At 37.4% G+C, this 27,704-nt stretch overlaps 1 protein-coding gene across 4 annotated transcripts in view; it reads left to right on the top strand.

Annotated features, from left to right (window-relative positions):
* Positions 1-16,960, top strand: part of ATF2 (activating transcription factor 2) — a 50,531-nt gene extending 33,571 nt beyond the window's left edge. For 3 of the 4 annotated variants that reach the window (XM_042874394.1, XM_042874391.1, XM_042874392.1), the window contains 3 exons: positions 984-1,190; positions 7,632-7,737; positions 14,331-16,960. In XM_042874394.1, the coding sequence (XP_042730328.1) occupies positions 984-1,190; positions 7,632-7,737; positions 14,331-14,557 (540 nt within the window). In that variant the 3' untranslated portion in view covers positions 14,558-16,960. The remainder of the gene's footprint in view (positions 1-983; positions 1,191-7,631; positions 7,738-14,330) is intronic. The other variant, XM_042874393.1, reaches the window with a different exon arrangement.
* The last annotated feature ends 10,744 nt before the right edge of the window (positions 16,961-27,704 follow it).

The raw sequence follows: 27,704 nt of genomic DNA, 5'->3' as shown, positions 1-27,704 counted from the left end.
GTGGAAATGCATTTCCTGCCCCGTTCCTTGTTACATAAAAACGTTTTTTCTTTACTGTTGATTTACAAAGCAGAGCTTAACAAGTACTATGGAATACTCTCAGAATTAGAGGTTTGAGGGAGAAATTGACTGCGCTGGTGCAATGCTGGCAACACCTTTTATATAGATATATAGGTAGATACAGTTATGCAGCAGACTGCCTTTTCTAGATGATTATATGTAATTTTGCCAGATTGCTATGTCGGTACTGTATGTATTTTGCTGTCATATCAGTATTTGTGTAGTAATGAAGAGTTTATAGTGTTCTTTCTGCAATGCATTATTCAAGGTGATAATTTCAAAATAGGTATTATCTGTCTGTTTAGATTTAAAACTAACTCCTGATTTTTGGAGTGTGCTAGCAGGAATTTTTGCAGTAAGTGAAAATTACACCACTGATTTTGTATAATCAAAAAGAACAGCTTAGTTTGTTTTGCATTTATATTACATCTGTCTACTGCATTTCGCATCATGAGCACTCTTCTGAACTTCTTAACTGCATCAAGGATAACACTTGTGTTAATTGCTTTAAGGATCCTTTTTGGGCTTCCACAAGAAGAGTTTCAGTACTGTGTCTTTCTGAGCACTGAAAGGAGGTTAGTGAGCTTAGAAGTGGTAGTGTTTTCCTGTGGGGTGGCAGGTGAAAACAGGAAACTAAGGGGCAAAAGCTCCAAGTCAGGCTAGAGGTGCTGCTGGAAGAGGTGTTTCCAAAGTGAATCCTGGACAACTGCCATTCTGCTTCTAGGAAACCTGTCAGAAGAGCAGTTTCTTAAGAAAATATTTATAGATGGCAATGGAAACAGTCACTGTCCCTAAATAGAGGGTCGGTGAGATAAAAGCAGGGTTTACTGTAAGGCTTCGATGTGTTTTTGGGTTGTTTCCCAGTGCTCTTGAAGACTTATTATTACACTGATAACTTCTTTAACGCTTCGTGCTGTTTTCAGGCATCACCAGCTCAGCCTACACAACAAACACCAAATACAGGTGGTCGGCGAAGAAGAGCTGCTAATGAAGACCCTGATGAAAAAAGAAGGAAGTTTCTTGAGCGAAACCGAGCTGCTGCTTCCAGGTGCCGACAGAAACGGAAAGTCTGGGTGCAGTCATTGGAGAAAAAGGCTGAGGACCTGAGCTCGCTAAATGGCCAGTTACAGGTATGCTTTCTATTTTGAGTGAAAATGGTTAAATCACTCTTGGACAGTGATTCTGCATCGATGGAACTTAAACTTTGCATGAAATCAGAGATGTAAGCTACTTTTAAATGATGTCTCAGGTCAGAATTGAAAATCCAGTATTGAATTGCATATTCCAGCAAAGTAAGAATATAAAAGAGTGTTCTGATTTTAAGATGTGTAAACTTAGGATCATTCCCATTTGTCCTTTGTTCCATTTTAAATAACTTTCAGACAGTGATACTAAGTGACTTGATATGTTGGAGTAAAGGCTTAATAGCCTTACCTTAAAAAATGCCTTGGACTTATCGATTTCTATCACAGTCTGAGTTATTTAAATAACATTTCTTTTATTTCCTTTGGTTCTTTTTAACTTCACTGTTTTTTCCTTTAAAGTGAATGTAGTGCTCGTGAAAGGTGCCAGATTGACATCACTGGAAACTGAAGGCCTCTTTTGTCCACAGAACAGGTACAGCACAGGCAGTGTCAGTGCAAATTTCACCACGCTGCCCTCCCAGTGTGCATAACTCCGAGAGGGAGAGATGTATACTGTAAGAGGGTAGTCTAGTATATATTACCAGTTATTTGTCCACACCATCAGAGGTTTCATTGGAAAGTTGTCACATTGACACATTTTTCCCCCTTAAACAATCCGTGACCCTTTTGTTTAAATTGCTACTACTACTAAAATATGCTTTCTTAATTTTTTACCACAGCACACAAGAATTGGCAGGAAGTATTGTTTCAAAATAAAAAGTCTGAAAGCATCATTTTAAGAATTATGGAAAGGAAAGCTTGATGTTGTTTCCTAAATAAATTTGTTTAGAAAATGCAATGAAAAGTATGTTGATATTTTAAAGTTTGTCTCATTTCCTTAGAGTTGTTCAGTGAGTCAAATTCACAGATCTTTCCTATTAAAACCCTCATTTGGTGCTATTGATGAAGATGTCCCAGCTCAACCACAGAATAGTAGAGCATGTTTTATCTTGTAATCAGCATTAGAAAATATCGGCCACCTTCAGTTTCCTGACTAGAACAGAATAGTGCATTTAGAAGGGACCTTCAAAGATCATTGAGTCCAAATGAAACCAAAGCACATTACTGAGGGCATTATCCACATGCTGCTTGAACACTGACAGGCATGGAGCACCAGTCACCTCTCTAGGAAGCCTGTTTCAGTGTTTGTCCAACCTTAAAGAAATTTTTCCTAAAAATAAAAAACGTATCTAGTCTGTCTTAAAAAATTTTCAGCATCAGATTGTAAAATACAAGAAATTCAGAGCTAAGCACATAATGTGAAACTATTAATCGTGTTCTAGAAACACTGCCTGACATCATGGCATTACTTAATTTACTTGCAAGTACGTAATCTTCTCATACCTGTTCACAATCTGAGGGCTTGACTTTAATATAGTCATAGCCCTTGCTGTACATCCACTGATTGCAAAATGACATGTATCACTATAGGTTAAAGAATATAAGGAACAAGTGAAGGTATAGCATACTTTTCTCGCAGGAAGAAAAACAACAAAAACAATTGGCTGTATTTCAGTTGTCTTAATGAAAGTAGTTTTTGGTAAGATGAACTACCTTTAACTTGTACATATCCATTTTTATAATTGAAAACTATGAAAGTACCCTATCATCATTTGTTGGTAACAAATTGTCACAGTGGGTTTGAAACCAATAATGAAAGTTGTTATACAGTTATATACACACACACCTTATTTACTGTAGGCGCTACTGTAGCAGCAACATTAGTATTGTACAGTTACAAAATAACATAGTAGTCTTTTGCTTATTAGAGAGAGAGCAATCCTGGTTTCGTTCTATGCACGTTCAAACATCCTATAATAGATAAAATGCAGAATCAGACTTGTTTGCAGGTATTTTAATCAAAATAACACATCCATATAAAGGCATGCAAATATACTACCTGATAATAACACGGAAGAAAGCTAATGCTCTGTTTAAGAAGTGCTCCATAGCAGCAGTAATGATCTAGGGAAAAAAAATTAAAAAGCTTTGTCTCGTTGAGAAGGCCACAGGTTTTCTCTTCTTTAACAGTTGCAGTTTTTCTAAATTGATGTTTGTAGCGCGATGTAATTCTTATTACAAATACAGAGTGAGAGTAGAATCTAAAGTCAGAAGGGAAATCATGTTTTACACTTTGTTTTATGGCAAATGCTAAAACATGTTTCATCCTGGGACTTTATCAGTGATCTTAATGTCTCCTAAACTGTTAGAATAACTGTGGCTGCCCATGTAAAATATTGCTGTATTTATTTGTATGCATTGCTTAGGCCTGTAGTTGCATCTAAATCTTGATTATGGTTTTTACTTATATGTTTACATATCTGGAAACCAAAACATTTCCAGATTTCCAAGCAGTAATTCTGTAATAACTCAAGAAAAAGGGATTCCTTAATTTGCCAAAAGCAAAACTGTTAACTTTGAAGAACAGAATGATTTGAAGAGTATTGAATGTCAGAAAAACAAACTATTATGTGAAAGCATTCATCCATCCTGAATTTCCATAGTAATGTTTTACTTAATAATCTAACATAGCTGATCAGCGCAGTGGGCAGAAATGGTCACTTACATTATATTTAATAGTAAACTTGTTACATTTGGAGTTTTTCTTTAGTACAGCTTCGTGGCCTGAGTGGGTAGGGTTTAGCAGTGATTGTTTAATATCTAAGTGACCTGCTGAGATGTCATAATTACAAAAATAAGTTAATACCAAAATGACTAGGAATTGCATTGCAGTGCTTCGCATAACGCTTTCAACTTCTTTCAACACAGTAGTTCTCATGTTATATTTGTGTCACAGATTCTAATGTCAACGTTTTTAAAACTGGGAGCTCTCTAACAGTACATACAGATTTGAAGAGCTATAGTGGGTTGATTCAGATTCTTTTGTTCCACGGTTTTTTGCTTTCTTAGTTGAATTTGTGTATGAGAATGTAATTTATTCAAGCTTTTTTTTTTTACTGTAATGAAGATGTCATTATTATGAAATATTTTCATATTATGAGATCATGTCAATAACATATATTAGATTGGCCTTTATCAATCTATACTACGGGCTACATATGTTATTTCATGCCTCCAACTTTTTGAAATATATTTATTGTTTTCTTTTTTGTGTTTCCTACTCATATGTTGACTCATTTAATGATCTGAGAATTGTTAAACTTTGTTGTGTTGCCTCTGTGCCTGTCCTGAGTATGGTATGCTATGTAACATGTTCTTAAGGAGCTGTTGACCATGTGTGCCCAGTGGCTGCTCAGTGGTATTGCAGTGTCTGATTGCAAAATCTGTAGCATGTTCCCTATTTGATCCCTACCACTTTAAAAACTTCAAAGGACAAAGAATTAGTGAGTTTGTGTTACTTCTGTTAGTAGAAGAATGGTCTGTCTTCCTTAGGAGGTCCTTCTGGGCTTTAGGAGACATTCCTTATCAGTTGATGGTTTGTGCTAGTACTACAGGAGCTGCTTTAGGAAGGCTATATAAAAAATAAATGCACAGTCCATTATCCCCATAACTGCCACATCTGCCTGTCTCTGGTAATAGGCCTGGTAAATACACCTCACAAATGTTGCCCAGCACCCAGCTTAATAAGGGTTAATCTGGTCCCATTATTACACGTGTGTTTCAAATGCAGAGCAAATAGGCAGATGTAGAAGAACATATTGTACACAGTGCAATGTACTGTGATGTACAGAAGGGAAAATATCTCTTGAAAAATGGAATACAGGTGGAAATAGATGTGCTTTCCCCCAGAATCCTGCTTTCCCATATTAGCATGCTTTTTAAATGTGAACATAAGAATTCTTCTAGGTAGAATGTGAAGTATATTTCATGCTTGTTTAAAGAAAGGCTGATACCTGCTCTTGACGTAATAAATGAAGAGGACTGTTCATCTTCTGTGTGCAAAAAGTTTCAGTGTCTTCGTGCCAACTGTTGAATTGTTTGTTCTATGTGTTTCTTCTTGTTAGCCTATTTTCCTTAAAGACCACCTGTTAACATATTTTGAAAGAGCTGGAAGGATGTCATATTGTCAGATGCATGATAAGAAAACTGCAAGGTATATAGACGTTGATTCTAATAACCAGTTTTATTATCAGTCCAAAGTGGCTGTTACTAGTAGCATGTAAATGGCAGCTATTGATTTGTCTCTCATTCACATTCCACATACCAAGTATGTCTGGGACTTACTCTCTTCTGCTTTCAGGAATGGTTTGTAAGTGGAATATGATGCTGTTGGCACAGTGTTGATGTTACTAACAATGCTAGCTCTGTTTTCAGGGAGTGTGCCTCAAGTTTTTAAGTTAGTATAGGAATGCTTTTTTTTTTTTCTTTTTTCTTTTTTTTCCAAATCTGCTTTAAAATAAGGTATTTGCTTTTCTATATTCCTTTCAGGTAGGCACTGCCTTTTCATGAATACTACATTTATTTACACTGGTAAACAGCTGCTTCATTTTTATATATGCTATTCGTGTATAAAATTCTTCCTTAAATGGGGGAGATGAAGGTAGAAACTTTCAGAATATTTTTTCCTGATTTGATAGTTTATTTTGCCAGTGTTCCTTTAAACTAACAGAACTATGATTCATATTCTTGGACATTGCTGCTTCTGTACATTATCAAGAAGTATCTCAAAACTGCATCAGCACTTTGCTGTATCAACTCTGTGCAGCTGCCTGGTTGGCATCCAGACATGTGGAGCCACAGTAAATAACATGGTGAACTGAGAACTGAAAGCTGGAGGCACAAGTAGAGTGCTCCCTTAACAGCCCAGGATTTCAGGACATACAATTCCAGATGGTAGAGCTTTGTAGGTGATGTGGGTTTTTTTTTTTTTTTTTTTTTTTGTTACAACCTTTTTCTTTGTAATCACAGTTCTCTTGTATTAGAAACATCAGTGAAGTCAAATTTCTCTCAGCTCTTCTTCTTCTTTAAAATTCCTGCAAAGGATATTTGGCACAGTAAAATGACTGAACAGAAAATTAGTCCTTAATTTTTTAAAGAATATTTTGCAGATATAAAATTGGTCTTCTAATTAGAGGGAGAGGGCACGGAGAAAAGCTGTGTCATCCAAATCTGATATTTTAGCTACAGTATTTTTAAATTATATTACCTAGCGTAAGTATACCAAATAAATTCTATTCTTGAATATGTTTTCATTATTTTAGAATCCTTTTAGTTATCATTCATCTCTTCTGACTGGACTACCTTAGCTTACACAGACAGATCGACATTTGCATGGGCTTTTTTTCCACATAATTTTATTTGTAATCTAATTTTCTATGTTTGCTTTTCTTTAAATTGCTTCCAAATGCATAAACACATGCATTCATGGGTAATACATTTTTTACTTATGTGTGCAGATTTGTATGGTTTAAATAACTTCAAGTATTTCATATCAGTGGAAAGGACTTGCATTTAAAATAAACTAACCCCTGAAAAGATATTGCATATCAGGATGTGAGGCTCATAAAGCACTGCAGATAACCCTGAGTCTGTAGATACCTACTGGTTTTTCTAATGTTCTAAGTGAAAATGAATTCCTCACCATGCCACACTGTTCTTAATTTGGAGTGTTGGTATAGTTATGTACTGCTTCTCATTCATAGATATCAAATTCTTTTACAGAGAAGGTAAGTATTGTCCTCCATCTTACAAATGGGGAAATTGCAGCACAAAGAAGAAAAATGACCTTCCTCAAGGTCACCCAGTAGTGGAAAGGCACAGCCTGGGAACGAGCACTGTCACTAGATTCTGCAAGTGCTGTCTCCTAGATTATGCTCCTCTGTAGCGGTATAGACTGACACTTAGGTTTTGTCATCATTCTTAATTACTGCTTCATACAGTACTTGCTTTATACATGATCGTTAAGGAGAAATGTGAAAATCAACAGACATTTTCTAAATTATTTTCCATTACGTGAGATTTTTAAAGTCCAAGTACAAATGTAGTTGCCAAAATCAATGCTGCATAGGCTTCTTAAAAAAAAAAGTGTATTCTTGTTTGTAGCATCTGTTGAATGAGGGTAGCTAAATGTAGATTTACTCTGGTTAGAATTCATAAAACTCTGTAGGAGAGTCTTACAGTGGCTGGATCATGTGAATGAGAATATATGTAGATTCTGCATCTGCAAACTGAATAACATGTATTTTCCATAAAAGAGTTTCCTATTTAAGGAAATCATAAAGTTAATCAAGTTTCAGATGAGAAGTATTGTTAAGATTTAAAAAAAAAAAAAAAGCATACATTTTTGCTATACATACACCAAATGGAAAATTCTTGTATTTTGTTTACCCTTAAATGATCAACTGAAAATCCTATAAAGCTTAATACTGACTTTCAAAATGTGTGTAGTTTGAGCCTGGTAAAGTACATAACTTTCTTCTCCTTTAGAATGAAGTCACCCTGCTGAGAAATGAAGTGGCACAGCTGAAACAGCTTCTTCTGGCTCATAAAGATTGCCCTGTAACCGCCATGCAGAAGAAATCTGGCTATCATAGTGAGTAATGTTCCATTACCTATAGCCTTAGTCTGCGGCCGTGAAATACTGCCAAAGTGAACTGAATCAACATTAAAAATAAGAAGTGCGTTTCTAATATTACACTAAAGATTTTCTTTTTTAATCTCAAAGGTTATTATAAGGCAGGAATGTATATGGAATATTTAGGTCCTCTCAGTTGAATTGTTGCATATCATTGAGGGTTTTATGTTGGTTTAATAAACGCACATGGTAATTAGCATATATGGACTGTAGGCTACTACACCTGCTTTGGAAAATATAATTAAAGTATTAAGAGCACATGATAAACCATTTCTGTATACTTTATCTTAGCCTAGTACAGAGAAAGGTCCTTGTGGGTTTTTTCTTTATCGTAATGAGATTTCAGAAAAGGTAATACAACAGCTGTCCTCATTTACCATAACATCCAGGATCAGTCAAGCTGTTAAAGTAATCAGATGCAGGTTTGTGCCTCCTACTGTACAATGTCTTCTAGGCTGTTTTGATTTCCACATTAAACAACCTCTTTTAACGGGGCATTTTAAAAAGGAAATATGAAGGGAATACCAAATGCTTTAGTTAGCATTTATTTTCTAATACATATTTTCACTGTAAGCTGCTTATTTGATTTTTATCCTTCCAGCATTTTAAAGGTTAATTATGCTTTCCTGCCTTGTAACTTCATTTTTGGATATGATACGCAGTGCCAGAACCAGCTGCTGCCGCTGCTGTAGAATAAATGGCCAATTTTGTCCATTGTACACAAATTTGTTACAAATAACTGAGCCGGGAATGCATTAGGCAACATTCATAATATATAACCCACAGCTTTCGTTTTTATGATTTAGTGATATTTCAGGATATTTGTAAATGTGAAGATTGTTTCTGCCATATGTAGCCACTTCATTTTAATTTGCCAGTGTCAGTAATTCAGGAGAATAAAGGAACATTTTGTATTGCATGCAAACAGATCCTCAGGTGCTTGCGATAAAACTTAATGGCCACCATCTTTACTTGTAGTCATTGTAAGCAGTTTCATCAGAATGGGCAATATTTTTTAATTTAAAAGATTCAGGAGATTTAGCAACTCTCTCTTGCCACGTATACTTGGAATACTGATTTTGTCAGTTTTGAGCTTATAAATCTTGGTCCTTTGATCTCCAGTCATTTTGACAAGGCAGAAAATAGCATCTTGGAGCAAATTGGAACAGTATGGAAATATGTTTGGGATTTATATTAACAATGATTGCTGCAGGGATGAGGCCATTATGGCTCCCATCTGACAGCACAACATAATTTCATACAGAAGCTACTAGGGGATAACATTATGCATGCAAGATTTTCTGGGGGAAAAAAAAAACAAAAAAAAAAACAAAAAAAAAAAACCTAACAATCCCCTGCCCAAGCCCCAAAAAGAGCAGCAACTGTAGGTTTCTTGAATTTTGATGTTTTGAGGATACACGTTCAAATATTTTTAATGCAAATTCAGAAATTTAAGTCTTAGACTGGCAAGCTAATTATATGCTAAGGATTTCTTTGGTGAAATACTAATGACAGACTTCTTAGTGATACTGTATGCTCTCTGTCCTGTGAAAAAGGATTATAAGATTCCTGATTTACTAAAGAAAACAAAATGAATATGTACTACAACACTAATCAGTGTAAAAAAACCTACAGTTTAGAAAAAACTAATAATAGGAGAAAAATGGCAGCATAGCTCAGTTAGATTCTTCTGGTTTTTTCTGTTTGTCTTCAGTTTTGTTTTTTAATTTTTTTGGAAGTCAGCGTTCAGCACAAAGGATGGCTGTAATGACATCCCTCTGACAGAATGTTGTCACATCATCTTCATGTGCATACTGTTAGGAAAACATGTTGGCTAACTGATTTACCCACAGCATAATTCATGGGTGGAAAAAATAGTTTCAGCTAACTTACATGTTCCTGAAAACAGTGTTGGCAAAGTATTTTTAAATAAACAAATTAAGTTCAATTGCTTAAGAATGTACTGAGTGGTTTAACAGGATCTCTGTGGAAGAAACGGGAGACACCAGATTACACTGCTCCTGCAGTGCTGAGTATTGCACACTGCTGAGATGGTGCTACTTTATACCGGGTAGACTGTATTTTAACAGCTAAGCCTACAATTTAATAGGGTTTCACCTATGATGCAGTATAGGCAGAAATAATCTATTGCTTTGCAGGATGTTTTTGACACCTACTTACATATCTTACAAGATCCTCCAGATTTTTCAGGCACATTTTTGCCTTTTTGCCTCATGACAAGTGAGGAAAGCGTAACAGTGAAGATGTCCCTTCTGAAAATTGCTTCTGAATGCATATTTTCATTATTTAAAAAGCCTTGTGCCTAATTCCAAAAACAGAAGGTAAAAAAATAAAAAATAATAATAATAAAAAAAAAGAATTATTATTATGGTGCTTCAAGGTATTGTGGACAAAATTGTTTGATTTTTTGTATTTTCAGATGGTTTAAGTTTTTGGGTTTTTTTTCCCCTAAGGAAAAATAGCAGTGCTTCTGAATTTATCTTTAAACACTGGGGTATTGCAGTGTATACAAAGAATTTAAATACGGTCCATTTATTTTTCATTTTACTTCTTCAAAAGCAGATTATTTCTAAAAGTATTCTGCAACTTGCAGGTATTTTCTATTTTATTTTTTTCTGGACTTAAAGCACGAAAGCTAAAGCTTGTGAAAAGAAAATGTGAAAATTCCTGTTGGAGGGAAAAAAAAGTTTCAGATATTTTTCAAAAGGATGTCATAGTCTTCAGGATCAGTTATATGAAACTGAATGTAAAAGAAGATAAATAGAGACTGTAAGGCAGGTGGTAGAAAATGAAATTTTTTGTGCGTTCTTTTTCAAGTTAGTTTTAAAGTAACAGTAGAGGGTAACTAGCCAGTTTCAGACCTTGGATAATCCAAATTATTCAGGTGTTTCTACAGCCCGTTCTGTGTAAGCAAGCAACAATCCTTCAGTAAATTGTGAATGTGTCCTTGCAGTGATGCAGCAAACTCAAGTCTAGAAATGATAATTTTCCAGTGAGTTCCTCTGTAGTCTCTCTGTAGTTGACAATTACCATAAGGTTTCCTTTCTGGAGAATGTCAGAGGACTAGATCTGGATGTGGGAATTATTATTTGGGTTTTTATTCTGAAGTTGCAACTCCTTCTTTGCTTATGTTGCTGAAAGCTGCCTGTAAGCAATGGTAAGAAGTAAATGGTAGCAAGTTTTGATTATTGTGCAAGGGTGCTTTACATATCCTTGTAAGTTTTCTCTGTGTTCTGTTTGGTATTATTTAAAATCTTGTCTGCAGCTCAGCCCAGCCCACCTTGCAGTGCATTACTGAAATACTTGCTCCTCTTTGTGAGACAGAGTTCCTGTCTAGGAACTGTGTAACCTTCAGGAATGTTCATGTGATGTAGGTCTGTAAAGTTTAAGCCTTGTAACACGCTGCAAATGTTATTTCTGTAGATTCACTTCTACTTTGGATCTTGCATTTTCCTTGGTTTGAGGCAAAACCAGGGGAGACATTAAAATGTCCAGGCTCTCTTCTACATTGTTATCTACGTTATGATTTTGGTATGTATCAGTTGCACCCTTGAATTTCAACGCTGTGCAAGAAAATTCTCCAGTGCATGAGGGAGGAAAATCTGTGTGAATTTAAATTTATCGTCCATTGTTCTTCTGAAAGTCTTTGTTTTTTAATTATCTATCTGTGAGCTTAAGGTGACAAATAATATCTGTAATGAGGTGACTCTGAGGATACTCTGTATTCATTGCATACATTTTCTTGCTTTGTTTTCGTTCTTCAAATGGACTTCTGTGTTCAGTTTTTGGCTGCTGTGCCTGTCAACTTAGGACTATGAAAGAAGTTCTTCTTCAGGGTAGTACCTCATTGCAAAATACTGTTTTGCAGTTATTGCAAGGACTTACACCTCCAGTCGAAGTCATTAGCAAGTGTTAGATCTGTATCTCACGTAGTCATCTGACTGTTGTAAGCTCCCTGCCACATCCACAGTGCCTGAAAATATCTGAATGACCTCCTTTTATCTCTTCACTGCAGTATATTCATTTTCTCATCTATACCAAAGTTTCTGTTGTGCAGTGGTAGTCATAAGTGTTACCCTAACTGGTTCTTTCATTGCACTTCAGATCATCTTCCAACCAAAATTAGAAAGTCAACTCTTCACATTTTTTCTTGTTGTGATGCTATTACAAACATTTATTTTGCATTAAGATCATATATATTAAAAGGTACAGAACAATGAACGATCTTCCTTCTGACTGACTGAAAGATTATCTTCATGCTCTATCTCTGGCTTGTAGCGTTCAAATCTCTTGGTTTTTTTGAGGATAAGGAGGATCCACCAGGAAAATCAGGGATCAGCAAAAAAGAAAAGGTGATAGGAAAGTTGAGATTCGTAGAAGAAACAACAGTCTGAAAAGGAGTATCAGGTGTGATAGTGGCAAGGCTTTATCCACAAGTGTCCAGCTCATGGCTGTTCCATTTTGTCTGAAGGGAAAAATGTGCTGCTCTCATAACTAGTAATTCGGTATCTTTCGGGAGGTAGCACAAGAATTCCTTTCTGTTCTTAAGGAAGTTTGTGTGTGCTCCTTTTTATTTGTTTTTGCATCAGATCCTGCAAGTCTCAGCTAAGTGTAGCAAAGATTAAATCCTGTTCAATAGTATGAACTAAATTGGCACTCACTCGTGTTCTTCCTTTTCTTGCATGGACAAATCCTATTAAAGATCATAACACATTTCAGAAGTACTGTAATTATTTTCTTGCTGTATTCAGTTGCCATGTAATCTTACGATGTAGTAATTGTCAGCAGATGTAACTCAATGTTGTCTATCTAATGCTTTGGACATTAGAAAAATCAGTTTCTGGCAAAAAAAAAAAAAATCACTATCTGTAACATAGGTAATCTTGTGATTAAGAACTTTATGATGCTTTCGAATGATTATGAACTTGTACTTGTAGAAGGGGTATAAGAGAAATTGTTTCCTTGTTCATCATCCAGGCAGCAGTTCCTGCAAAGGAATACAGCTGTTTTGCTTACTAACATATCTTCTTTGACCTTACCATTCTTTTCTGAAAGTGCTTGGTAATAAACAGTGGTGAGGAGCGGGTTCTTAGTATGCATAGGGTTGCTTCAAAGATGTTTATGTTGTGGACTGGACTTGCTAATTTACTGAATTTTCTAGTATGTCGTATAAACCCCAGTGCATCATAAACTTCATCATTGTTTTTTCATGCCTTGTTTTCATTTCAGTTACTGCTGTTATCCTGGTTTTGTGTGGTAATGGGGCTATGGTATCTTTTATTGTGTCATTTTTTCCTATCTCTTCTACCCTATGTAGCTCAACTTTGTAGGCCAATCTGAAGCAATCTGAAGAGGATTACAAAAGCAAATCTAGTGAAAATCGAGCTCTGTTCAATTGTTGTGCCACCCACAATGGTTCTTGCTTCTATTGTCTGTGTAGGTCTATGTTGTTAGATTACACAATGGTCAGTAGTGTTTTAAAATGACTTCCCAGTCTTTCATTTGTATGTTCACTTTAAGTATTTTTCACAAAAGCTTTATGCAGTGACTTGAAGAACAATAAATAGCACAAAGTGCTACAGAAGAGTTATAATTAAATTTGATCTTCACTCAAAATTAGATGTGTGAACAACAGTAGATTTATTTTCTTTTTGATTTTTAGCCTTTAACTCAGCTTTTTATTTGATGGTGTTTGCATCATGCCTTGGCTAACTTGAAATTCTAGGGAAAAGAAGGATAATTTTAGCATGGCTAGGACATCTTTGTGAGACATTTTAAATCATGCTCATTTTGTAAGTTCTAATTTTGCGTAGTAAGATTTTTTTGAATCTTTACCCTTTGTCATGAGATAAAAATGAGGCAACTGTGTGGCAAACTCACTTCAGTCAAAGTGAATTATTCTAAGAATAAATACTTCTAAAGATATTGGAACTTTTATTTTAAAAATAATTTTAAATCCTAATGAGAGACATCTGTGCACTAAAGAAGTCACTGAACTTTAATATGTTAAAAGAATGAGGTCTGAAAACTTGTGGAAATATTGTCTAACGTATGAGGTTATAATGTCACCTTTTTCAGAGAAGATATCATGATCATTGATCACAGAACCAGTCTCTTGACTACTGAGCAAATGAAGTAAATGGCACCCATTAAAAATTTGTATAGCAGCAGCAGAGCTGGTAGCACCTTCAATCTATTGGTGCTGCTTATTGACACAACGTGAGCACCATACCCAGCAGTTCATTTACTAGGTGGGGAATCAGATGGCACTGATAATGGTTTTGAAGATGTGAAAATGTTCTTGTTTGCTGAATACTCTATAATGCAATCCACGTCTTTGCTTATGTGAAGTAGTGTTGTCTCAAAAAAAGAAAAAAGAAAAAAAAAAGCAATGAAAATTAGATTGTTTTGCAGTTTGCTGCGTTAAGTGATACCATGAATGCTGATTGTTTAGGAGGGAACTGCTGTCGCGTGGGAAGTGGTTTTGTGTTAAGAGGGAAAAGAAAACTAAACCAGTTTCTCTTCTGAAGCTGCAGATAAAGATGACAGCTCAGAAGACGTCTCAGTGCCAAGCAGCCCACACACGGAAGCTATTCAGCACAGCTCCGTCAGCACTTCCAACGGTGTAAGCTCCACTTCCAAGGCAGAGGCGGTGGCCACCTCGGTGCTCACGCAGCTGGCGGACCAGAGCTCGGAGCCCGGGCTTCCCCAGGTCGGTGTGGTGCCGCCCTCCCAGGCGCAGCCCTCGGGGAGTTGATTAGGAACTTGATTGCATCCTTTTCTTAGGTATTCGTTTGTGACTTTAAAGGGAAATCGATGAAAGACCAGTCTCCAGCTAGGAGAAATTGTAGCTTAAAATTACTCGGTTTTAAAATTCAAACCTAAATTTGGCTTTAACGATTGGCAGGTGAAGGTGAGACAGAACACCAGTTACAAGTCTCTTTGTAAAAGACTTTTTTTCTCTTAAGTGTTAGGTTTACTAGTTATTTTTGTGCTTAATGTGTAAAGTGTATGTACAGTACAACGTGGTTTATTTCATTTTTAATTTGGTATTATTTCAACAAACATTGGGGTGAGTTACTAAAGTTCATCCCCCAGACTGTGATAGTAATATTATGTGACATTTTATACCAAAGTTCTGCATAGTCCCTATTGACTTTGTAACACGAGCAAGGTCATAAAGCACTAGGCAAGAGAAAGACAGTAACAGTAAATTTGCTTTTAGTCTTTTTGCCTTTTTGTTGTTTTGCACATTATGAGAGGAAGAACATTGGGAGAAAAATGTTTGGGTTATTTTATGTATAGCATTTTGGTTGGCTTTTTAACCGTTGGGTTTTTAATTTGTTTAATAGGGCCAGTACAGTATATGAAATACAGTACTCTTATGCACATACCTGTCCTAAATGAGGATCGTAACTAAATAGATTTTTTTTTAAATTTGTCAGGTGTTTTTTTGTTTTGTTTTGTTTTGTTTTTTTTCCCTCTCCAACACTTTCATTATGAGGGGAGGAGAGCTTTATTTCTTCAGTAAGCATAGGTATCTGTAACTACCCTTTGTTGTTTGGCTGAAACCAGTAAGCATATTGTAAAGTACGGGGTTATCAAGTATGGAATACTTAGTGTTCCAAAGTAAGATGATATTTGGTGCATTTTTGAGTCGCAGACAGAGTTTACTCATGGTTTTGGATGCCTGAAAAGCCTAAAATCCTTCAGACAACTCAAGACTTTTTTTTGTCATTGTCTTGTATTTGCAAGCTAACTTGTACTTAATTCTTGTGTAAGCACTGTCATCTTTTAGTAGCAAAAATTTTGATACCTTTCTTGTGGAAAAAAAAAATCAGTATCTACCGTATCTTGGAAACAATGTAATTATAATGTGGTGTGTGTGGTGTGTGCGTGAGAATGGTTCAGTAGTTAATGCCAGCAGTCTTTTGCTTGAATGTTTAAAGATGCCTTCAATGTGATGCTGGCTGATAGGTGATTGCAGTTTTAAAATGTTATTTACTGTGCAAACTTGGATAACTAACATTCCATGATGTAGTTTGTTTCTGATGAAATGATTGTAGGTACACTTTTTCTCATTATCCAATCATCTGTAGGATATTGAGTTTTTTAAATGTGCCATTATCTATTTTGATTCTGTATTCATGTTCAAAATACAGTACAATATTTTACAATAGATTAAGTTGTTTAAAAAAAATATAGATGTGTGCTTTCAGGTGGGAAAACTTTGTATAATAGCAAAAACAGATGCATAGTAGCAACTGGCAGTAAAGCAGGATTCCATTATGTATATAACAAAGATTTAATGCATTTATAATGGGTTGTGTAGTTCATTTGCTCTTCCTTCTCCACACTACACTACGTGTTTTTAAGTGTCAGTGCCATCAGATTTCTATTTGATTCAGTTTAAAATCTAAAAAATGTGATTGATCCACAGGAAAATCATGATTTCTACAGTATATATACAACCGTACTACCACGAAACTGGACAAAGAGATATCTAGGTCATATATCTATCGTTGCAGGGCTTTAAGCATGCAAATAACAAGGATTCTAAATATTTTGTATTGTAAACTAAGGAAGTTGAGTTGATACCCTCATGCATTTAGAAGTCTTACTTTCCCAATTTCAGGAATAAACAGTAAGTTATTGATCATTTCCGGGATGGTAATCTATAATGGACATCTTGTGAGAAGGAAATGGATTGCAAAGGCACAAAATGTGAATTCTGCAGGAAAGCTATGCAGTCACTTTTCACTGTAGTTTTGGTGGACGAGGCAAGGCCTTATTGATTGTGCTATAATTTGCTCTCCTAAACACAAAGGCTTTTTAAATCATATTTATATAAGTGAAGTTTTTTTATAACAGCTGTCACGCTTGTAAAATTAAGTCTTGATAAGTGTATAGGAGACGTGTAAACAGTTAATGAGTTTAACAGTGGGGCTGGAAAAAGAACCATTAAAATCTGTATTCAGCAAATAGAAAACAGTAATTAGCCGTACTACCATGGATTCTGTTTGGAGGCGTATGTCACACTAATTCTGTACTTAGCATTTTGGGTCTTTACATTTGACATGTTCACAAACTGTACTGTTTTCTTTAATGTGCAGTTTGCATGAGTAAATCATCAAAGAGAATAAAATCTATCTTTAAGTTATGTTCCTATTTTAATGAAATTATAATTGTTCCAAAAGGCAGCAGCGTCTTCGAACTTATTTCTTTATCACTACACTTATCAGCATTTATTTGGAAGTTATTACTCTAATGTCAAAGTAACGTTACAAAAATAAGAATGCGTAATGTTCTTTTGAAAATAAACCAAATTCATTGCTTTGAAGTTGACACCCAGCACCTTTTGAGGAGCTGGCCATATATCTTCAATTCTAGGAGCCTAAGTAATCCACAGAAGGAGTCCACAAGCGGCTCGGTGATCAGAGGCATTGCTCAGCCATCTCTGGTCACAGTGAGCGCCACTGCGAAGGTGTTGTGTGCAACCAGAATTTCCTGCTAACATTTCAGGTATCTTAATCTTACCTTAATACTTGTGAAACTAAGAAATAACAGATGAACTGCTCACAGTTTTGTTGTGGGAGGTTGAGAAGAAATCACACCCTCGTATTTGTTTGCTATGATATGAAAAGTAGTTTGATCTTACTTATGAATGTTGGAAACATGATAGACGGGGTGCCACATCCTGTTATTGTTTGAAAAGCTCTTGACTATGGTGGGAGCATTGGGAGGAAAAAAGGAAGTAAAACTACCATGTACTTGAAATTATCGCATCTTTTCAACAAAGGAAATGAAATTTAAACTGCATGTAACTTTGAGCCCATTGTGAGAAGCATACAGGGCATTTTCTTGATCTAGATGTCTGCAGCCTTGCCCATGGCAGGAGGTTGGAACTAGATGATGTTTCAGGTCCCTGCCAACCAAAAACATTCTATGATTCTTTTCTTTAACTATGAATTATGGTCATCATTTCAAGGAAGAATCATGAAAACTGTGACAGGGGGCAACTGAGGAAAAAGAAATATCCACTCTTTACTGTCTCCACTGTAAAAAAAAAAAAAAAAAAAAGAAGAAGAAACAAAAAAAAAATCTATTCTGATTTTACATGTAAATATCCAAGTAAGCTTTTTCTTTTTAAAATGCTAATATAGGCTGGGCAAATAAAGATATGAAGATACTACACTGATGGAAGTAGATGACAAGTGTTGGATGAGTGGTGATTTCAGCTACCGAAATTACAGAAGTAATTTGCCTAGAGGCAGATACAAACATTTAATTGGTCATCATAAATGATAATGAGGAGAAAACACAGTGAAATTAAGTGCATCCTAATAAAGTAAGGTATGTTAAATTGTGCTGAAGGAAACTCCAGCAATGCTTCTTGACATGATTAATATACTCATGACAATGTGTCTAATGAAGGTTGTTTGCATTTATGCGCTGCCTGTTGCCTCCCTCAGTAGAGATAATTTGGACTGTGCTCATTTACATTGCAGAGCATGAAGTGTTAGATAGCTTACAGTAGTATTTTCCTTTACATTTATTTTTATCTGCTGTGTCAACAGTCATGTAGGTAGGATTTACTTAACCAGCCTCATATAACACTGAGTAGGGTAGATGTGGATGGCACCATCATGAAAAAAAATTGATTTTCAAAGTTTTTTATTATTTAATTAAGGGAACATTTCTTGTCCTTATAATTCCTGTTTTCAGTCTGACTTTTTTTTTTTTTTAACTAACCCCCAAAATTTATAACCATGACCTTTCTTGCTTTTCACTTTCTTTCTCTCCAAAATATTTTTCTGAATGATAAGCCCATGAAAGAACATGCATATACTCAGTGTGGAATTTCTTGGTTTTGCACATTAATTCTTCCCTGGCTATATTAACTCTCTAACAAGCTTTAAACCTTGCTCAAAGTCCTGTCCATCATCTGTTGTCATTTTTATAATAACATATGTTTTTCCAAGCACTTCTTCCTATTTGTTTTTGAGGGAAGGGGAGGGAAAAAGTTTTTAAATAAACTACAGGTAGCAGATTTAATCTGGAAGTGAATATTTAATCAGAAAAGTGTAGTGATTATTTTAAATATCCCTAGCACACAAAGTAGGAAGCTGGTACTATTTGTTGGCTTTGGCCAACAGGCCTGGTGGTGTTCCCAGCTTATGATTAATGAGCTTAAAGGATAGCACTGTGCAGCTCAGGGAGATCAGTCAGCACTCAAGTGAGCAGATGAGCTTCAGGAACAGGAGCTGTCATGTAGATGGCTTCAGAGGAGTAGAGTTGCAGGGAAGGAAGTTTTCCTCGTGTAACTCCTGCCTGTGGTGAGCTTAACGTATCAAATGCAAGCGTGAGCTGTTACACATCCATCTACTGCAGTCTGTCCCCAGGTGGCCTGACTACTGTGATGTGTGTCTTTTGAGCTACTCATAAGGCAAAAGTTAGCTTGTGTTTTCTTTTTGCTACCTGAAAAGTTCTCTCTTGTTTTGCAGCAGGCTGCTATTTGCTTGGTATGTAAATAGTATTTCTTTCCCCGGATCTGAACCGCTCATCCTAGGCCATTACAGAGGCAGGTACTGTCTAATAAATCCCTGGCTGATAGTTTTTAGAAAGCTGCTAATTTGTTTTGTTATCATTAAAAGTGAAATGAAAAATCACATCCAGGTCATACATCTCAGGTTCTCATGAGGAGAAGGAGACAAGTGGAGAGAATGAGCCTTTGGCATTAGCAGCAAACACAACAAATTGCCTTTCTGAATAAATTACAGAAATGAAACGGAGAGAAAGTCATTACAACTTGTTAACTATTTCCTGTGGAAAACGTACTATGTTTCACTTCTTATACCAACCTTTTCCTCTGATCCTAGGATACATTCTGTAATTATTTGTTATTTCAAAATGTTTATAATGTTGTTATCAAATGTTTTGATCTCACTTGGGGTAAGTAGTAAGAACATCATATTGCTTGTGACTGCACTGAGCAAGATGCTCCTAAAGGTTACGTAATTTGTATATAGTAGAGCTATTCTAGTTATCCATAAAATGCCAACAAACTGTAGTCAGCATGGCTATGATTTCAAAACCAAGCCAGTATTTCAGTTTTCCTGTTTTCTGCATCCTTTTCACCAGAGTTATTTTAAAGAGCTAATGTTTTGCTGAAATAAAAGAAATAGACAATCCTTGTAAATGAAGAACAGATGCTGTATGTTTCACTGTACAATGGGAACATTTTTAACACTTGATGTCAAAGTAGTAAGGTCACATTTTGCGACTTGTGTCTGTGAATACATAAAAGGTTTCATTATGCTGTCTCTTCCAGTTTACCCAAACCTTTGTTCTAATAGGACTTAACTCCTTTTTCTTCTGTAAATTATACAGTGGTCTCCTGCATGCTGTGTAAAAGTTGTTATCCAGGGATCTGGATGCTGGGGTGTTGCATTGCCTCCTCCTACACTGGGGATCTTGTCTGCCTAAATGTCTCTGCTTTGGCATAGTTAAATTGGTATAAACACAAACATTTAGAGAATTTTCTTTTGATATTTGTTGATTTATTTCAGTTCAGCACATGTTGCTTGAGAAAAGAGTAATAGTGTGAAAAAGAGTAAAGGTTAAAAAAAAAAAAAAGTATGTTCTTTCTGAACCAATACAAAGACACTTAGAATTTTGCAGTACAGTTTTAAAAACTATTTAACTTAAGCTAAAGCAACTTCTGTAATCAACGTTTCCCAAACAAGAGATCAGAACATGATTTAACCAGTTGCTAGTCACCATCTGTTCTTCTATCTTAAGAAAATTTGAATGTAAAGGACTGCAGTGGCTCCTGACACACAGATCATGTTTCTTCTTCCCTTGTAACTCAAAATTGCACTTCGTTCCTCAGAAGCCACTGACATACCTAAGGCCTCGTAGTGGCTCATTGTCAGCAGTGAAACTTTTGCCTAAATATTTTCTCAATTTAGATCTTCTGGTGGTCAAAAGTCAATGAAATGAGCACTTGTGGGTTGAGTGCTGCCGTAAGGCTCCATCCTTAAGGATTTTGCTACCTTCCCTTGACAGCAGCAGCACTGATTGCTGTGGCTGCTGGAGCTGAAGAGCTGGTATGAAATGTATGCTTCAGATACACTGAGTGTCTACCAAAAGTGAACAAACAGCCAGAAAGTTGAGCATGTTGGAGTGCAGTTTTACATTACGTGGTAGGGGGTTTGGAACCAGATGATCTTTAAGGTCCCTTCCAACTTAAGCCATCCTGTGGCTATGATTACACCACATTTGTTTTTCAAACAGCATGTGTGGAATGTCTTTGGGGTTTGGTTTTGAGATTGTTTTTTCCTTCAGAATTCCAGTGGAAAATTAAATTAATTGCAAAAACAGTGCTTACTAGGAGGCAATTTTGTGGGGCTAATGTAGAATCCTGAGGAGAGACGTTGAATGGAAGAAGGGTATCAGCCCTCTCTGAGCAGGTCTTGCATTGTGGAGAGCTTAGACTTTGTTCTCTGCCATAGAAAATGCTTTATGTAGAAGATAAAAGAGTTTGGTTCAGGGATTGCTTTTGACCTGAAATGCCTTGCATCCAGAAACTGCTTTTATTTTTTCCCTTATTTTCCCTGGGAACTCATTGCAGCCTAGCTGACCGGGCATCCAGCAGGCAGCCCTTCCTTCATTCCTGTCCCCTCTAGCATTCCTTTGCTTCACAGGTTCTGTGGTGTTGCCATATCCATGTTCAGTTAAGCAGCAGTTAGCATCCATGCTGCTGAGTTGTGCTGTGATTAACTGTTGAACAAATTGCACGTAGTGCAGTGGTGCTTACGACAATCTAATGAGAAAAAACATCGCCATGATATTGCATAGACCTGCATGTAAGCAACATTAAATTATGTTTATTGATGCTGTTTTGACATTCCACAAGTAAGAATTAAATACACTAGTCTTTTCCTTCAAAGTTGGTAGTTCTCCTCTCAGTCTTACATTTTGCTGTACATTAAAGGAAATGTTTTGTTTTCATTTGATACTGAGCAGCTTGTGGACACTGAACAAACCACCCCCACCCCACTTCATGGTATGGAAAGTACAACTGCACTGCACTTCTGAGCATGGTGTTTTACCATGCAAAGATGGAGAATGGAAATGTCATCTGTGCATCACAGCTTGCTTCTCCTCGTTGGAATTCAAATGACCTGGCTCAAAGTATCATGTCTGTAACTGGGGCTTGTAACAGCTCTAGTCCTAAGTGGGAATGATTTTGGTACTGCAATTTGTATTGAGGCTTTATCCAAAAATAACACAGGAAATGCAGTGCACAGTTACTGGAGCAAAGCATTTCTGGCAGATGTCTGTGGCATGCTCCAAATCTGAGGGCTGGCTTACATTTGTGTTTCATTTAAAAATGTGGTCAAGATTTTGGTAAGTGCTGACTGCGACTCTGCTCCTCATCTACCAAGCAGAGGGGGCTGGAGGGGAGCTGCAGTCTGTAGTTAAAGGGGATTTATAAATTTGCAAGTAAAATTATCTTGTATTAGTGATGTCTTCCTTATACAAGACGACGGATAATAAATTATTAACCGAATGAGGTAAGTAATTTCATTTCCTGCTATTTCCTGCTGTCTGTAACAAGTAATTCAAAGTGTGGGAGTTTCTAATTGCTCAGGAACAAAATGCCATCTAGTGGTAACTGCTCAATATTTTTGAGTAAACGCATTCTTTTTATTATCAAAAAGTTTTTATGTATTTTTTCTGTGCCTGAGAGGGGCAGAAGAGGCTGGGGAGCAACACATATGGGGCAGCACTGTCTGTCTCGGTGCTTCTGAAAAGCTCCCTCCCCCCCTTCCTCTGTCCTGCTGCAAGTAGCTGAGCTTTCCCCTGCTAAGGATCAGATAAGCTTCCAAGCATAGCTGGCAGGCTGTGTCTCACTGTTACCCAATGGTAGCATGCAGCACTTCTGGTGTGGCTGATGCTATATGAGGAGATGCTGGAAGCCACTTCTGCATCTCTCTCTGGGCAGGGAGCTCTTGGAAAAGGTCTCTGCCATGAGCCAGCCACAGCTTTGCTATTACAGCAAGAACAAGGAATACTTTTTTCCTCAAACGATACTGAAATATATTTGTGACCGTAGTCTGGGGGCTGGACCCATCAGTCACACTCTGCCTGAGCCCACCCAAGGGGGTACTCCCATTCATCTGGTGGTTTTGCTCTACATCATGACAGGGTTTTTCTACTTTTGTTTATTCATCTGTGGTATGTGGTGGGAGTGCCCAGCAGGAGCTCGGGTCTCCTCGTGTAGCAGAGGAGCGGGGCCTGGTTGCTGGCAGGGCTGCAGGTAGCCCAGGGCTCAGAGTTCCGTGTGGGAGGTGAAAAGTTCATTTGAAGCAATGGGGTGGAGGAAGAGAGAGGATTTTCTGCATTAAAAGGGCATTTTGTCCTCCTTTTTCCTCCTTGTTCTATGCTCATACTCATCTGTTTCTTTTCCTCTGGTAAAGATTTTGTGGATATAAAAGAAACCACATTAGAAAAAGCAGGCAAATGGTCTTTGCTGGGCTCCTGGCAGTAGCAGCTAGTGAGAGCCAAAGTCCTCAGCTCCAAGGGATGCAGGCCCAAGCTCCATGCCATGTCTTGTACCCACATGAGCTCTGCCATTACAGTGCAAAGGTCCAGCAGGCTTCAGCTGCAGAGCTAAACTTCATCCAGGTGCCACTGCCAGCACTGGGGAGGTCATCACTGGCTTGTGTTAGTCCCTGGGAACTCCACCTGGAAGGTAAGGGCCAGAATTCTAATACAACTCCATCTTCTATGAGTGAACAAGGGGGATCAGAGTATAGGATTCTAGATACAGGGCTTACATGTAGCATAGTGCATTGCTTTGGCCTCTTGGAGCAGAAACCCACTCATTCTTTTGCAATTATGGTCACACACGAACCATCACAATGAAAGCCAGCTTTCCCTGTGTCTTACAACCACCTTGCTTTTCTCATGCTGCACAGAGTTGTCTAAATAACCAATACATTTTATAGTCCTATCAAGAGAATCAATAACATGCCAAGTCTTAGTAATTGTTTCTGGCACTGCCAATTTAGGACCTGGATATCTGCTAATTTACTTCTGCTTTGTGAGGTACTTTCCACATGTCTTAGCTGACAATAAGCAAAATGTTCACGATCAAGGGATGCATCTATTTCATTACTAAAGAAAAAGGAAATAACATTCATTTTTCCCCTTTCCTTGCCCTCCTCTCCCCAGCAAAATGGTGACATCAGTTACGGAAACCACATAATAAATTATGCTTTCTGGCACAGATAAAAGGGCTTCAAAGGGATCAGATAATTCTGTCCCTTCATAAGGAATCTTACTGCTGCAAACTTGCAGTTCACTATAACTATTTTGGGACTGGGAGATCAATTAGTAAATTCTGAAAATCTCCAATCCTAATTAAATCCCCCACTATTACTTCCAAGAGTGGTTTGTCTCCTCTTTAGGAATAATACTTGATTTAAACAGCTTGTTTGTTTAACAGAAGCTATTGATCCCTTCAATAACACTTTAAAATCATTATGAGAAAAACTTTGCTCAGTTCCAGCTCTTTGAAGTTGTTTTAGTTAATGCCATCTCCCTGTGAGCCACAAGAGCTAATGCGGGACTTGAAAGTTATTTCCAGTGTTACTCTATGCTTGGTGTGCTCTGCTGTTAGCCTGACTTCTTGCAGAGCTGCCTGTGCTATGTGCAGCAAAGCTAAAAGCTACCGATGGTGTGTTTGCTTTTTTAGCTCAGTTTGAAAGATTTTATGTTCTCCTTTGAAAGTTTTTGGAGTTGAGTTGGAAGAAACCTTTGAAGGCCATCCAGCCCAACTCCCCTGCAATGAAGAGGGACACCACAGCTAGATTAGGTTGCTCAGTGCCCTGTCCAGCCTGACCTTGAATGTCTCCAGGGATGAAGCATCCTCCACCTCTCTGGGCAACCTGTGACCACCACAGACCCTGGTAAAGAGTCTCTGTTTCCTTCTTATAGCTCCCCTCTAGATACTGAAAGACCACTATCAGAGCTTTCTCTTCTCCAGGCTGAACAGCCCCAGCTCTCTCAGCCTGTCCTTGCAGGGGAGGTGTTCCATCCCTGGGATCATTTTTGAAGTTCTCTTTAGACACACTCCCAACAGGTCCATGTCTCTCTTGTACTGAGGACCCCACATCTGGATGCAGTATTCCTGGTGAGGCCTCACCACCACAGAGCAGAGGGGCAGAATCACCTCACTCAACCTGCTGCCCGTGCTGCTTTCAGTGCAGCCCAAGATGCAGATTCTTTTGATGCATTCTTGTTGATGGAATGCATGGAAAACTTGGCTGAACTGCAGTTCAGTTATCTAAGGCATTTGCTATCTAGGCACTCTGAGATTTGGACTTAGAAGCATCTTCAGCTCATGAAAGTTCATTCTACAAGGGCAATGGATGAATTCCCACTTGACAGTTAGACTGTAATTTGTACAGTAGGAAATTCTCAGAACATTTCCAAAGTTCAGTTCTTACTCAGTCTATTTTCTACAGTAGCACAAAAACTGCATGAGATTTGGAGCTGAATTTTGACTGAACAGGGCCTATCCTCCCTTGTTCGTACAAAGCAAATTACTGAGCTTTAAAATATCCTTCAACATTTCATGTGCTCTTAAGCTTGAACATTCTTTCAAAGACCCCTAAGTGCCTAGGAGATGCAGCTCTGAGAAGCAAGACGTATGAGTATTGCCTGACAACTAATTCCCTGATTAAAAACATTTTGTTATCAAATGGCTTCAGCAGCACTGGGTTATCTAAGAACATAGAAATAATTTGGAGGGCTCTGATATTAGAAAATCAAATAATTGCACTAAGAGAGAAGTTTGGAATGCTGCCTGAAAGCAGTTAAACAGAGCTTTCCAGCGTTTTCTGGGGATAAAAACTTCCAGTTGATGATTCAGTACAAAATACTTCTCTCTACTGAATACTCTACACAGCACTTCAGAACTGCAGTTCTCAGTTGCTAATGAGAATGTTTAATACCTTTGGCAATTCCTCGAAGCCATCCAGTAGATCTAGAAGTGGATCTAGAAGCTACAATTTATTGCATGAAGAACCACTGCCAACTCCATGGCGCAGTTTATGGCTTCAAGCAGGAGCTCATCTGCTGAGGGTTGAAGACGTTTTCAAAGTGAGGACTAGAAGTATCTTGCAGATTTTTGAATCCAGCTTTTTCTTGTTTTTTAGTGTTTATGGATAAAATTGTAACAGTTTATTCCCAAGACTATCCTGCAAATGCCTTACCTTCTGGTTTTTTTTTAATTGTAATTACCATTTTTTTCCAAATGCATACAAGCACTCTTTCAACTAATGCCTGAATCTTTCTAAACGTGATATAAAAAGGAAATATGAAAGTTAAATAGAAGCTGTAAGCTGCGTTTTAGAGGTAATATAAACACACTTGGGTGTTTTACAGCCATCAGTATTATCTCCTTTGATGCCTGAGGCTTGTCCCTAGGAGACAGAAAGCAGACACTTCCTGGAATTTCTCTAATTAGCTTGTTCATTTCACTTAATAAAACAAGCAATCAAAAACATTATGTGTTTCATATGCAAGACTCTTAAAAAATAAGAGAACATACCATTCTACATATATCTGAGCAAGTACAAGCAATTATGGAGTTTTCTAGGATCTTATAAACATAATGAATAGCTGGTCTTGCATTATATATATCTGCTGATAAGACCCACTAGTGAGCATACATAGAGCAATAAGAAAGCTCACATAGAATAGCTCACAGAATGGCTTGGGTTGGAAGGGACCTGAAGGATCACATCAAGTTCCAATTTCCCCACCACAGGCAGGACCCCAACCTTCAGATCTGGTACTAGAGCAGGTGCCTAGGGTCCCATCCAGCCTGGTCTTGAACACCTCCAGGGATGGAGGCATCCACAGCCTCTCGGGCAGCCTGTTCCAGCACTTCACCTCTGTGAAGAATTTCCCCTGACATTAAATCTAAACTTTCTTGAGCTTAAAAGCATTCCCCCTTGTCCTATCACTGTCTACTTTTGTAAAAACTTGATTCTTCTCCTTTTTGTAATCCTCTTTTAAATACTGGAAGGCTGCAATGAGGTTTCCTTGCAGCTTCTCTTCTGGCTGAACAAGCCTTCAGCCTGTCTTTGTGGGGAGAAGCTCCATAGAGTCCGTTGCTAGAGTATATTCTGACCAGCTGCAAGTAATAATATTCTTTTGCAGCTCTAAGTAGTTTGGTTTCTTGCCCATTCTTGTGCCACTTGCTCTCAGTGTCTCATGGAAGCTGCTGTGAGAGGATGCTCCATGGCTCACATTGCACATCTTTCTGGGCTCCAAGCTCATACCCTCACGTAGATCATGATTTAATGGGAGGCAAGTTTTGGTCAATTTTGGTCAAATCTAGCAATTTATATGATGACTATTATCTTTAATAATTAAAAACTTGTATAGCTTTTTCTTTCATTTTCCAATCTTTTTCCAGCTCCTGCTCTTAGAAAAGCAGAATTAGAAGAATTTCCTCTGTGGAGCTGTATTGGAAGTACTTTTAAATTCATGTTTGAAAGCATTAGAGGAGTTTTGATGATGTTAATTGAATAAAGGGGCCAAAAACTAAAGAGACCATTTTAGGATTCTGCATCATGAATTCCCATGTGTAACAATCATCTTTAATCTCACTGCTATGCTGCTCTTAAAATCAAAGGGATTAAAGGTGAAAGCTAGGAAAAGATGGAAATTAAGTGGTTCTTGGCATGCAAGTGACCTCTGAACTGAAAGACAGAGAAGAATCACTTACTTGAGAAGGTGAAAATAGCCACCCAATGAAGAGCAAAAGGAGTTGTTGCATTATAGCCAGCCCTGTGCCTTGAGTGCTGCATGCATCGTTGGTG

Source organism: Lagopus leucura, unplaced genomic scaffold, assembly GCF_019238085.1.
Source record: "Lagopus leucura isolate 7727_CA_CO unplaced genomic scaffold, USGS_WTPT01 Super-Scaffold_100012, whole genome shotgun sequence".
Taxonomy (NCBI): domain Eukaryota; kingdom Metazoa; phylum Chordata; class Aves; order Galliformes; family Phasianidae; genus Lagopus; species Lagopus leucura.
This window is presented reverse-complemented; position numbering and strand designations above follow the sequence as displayed.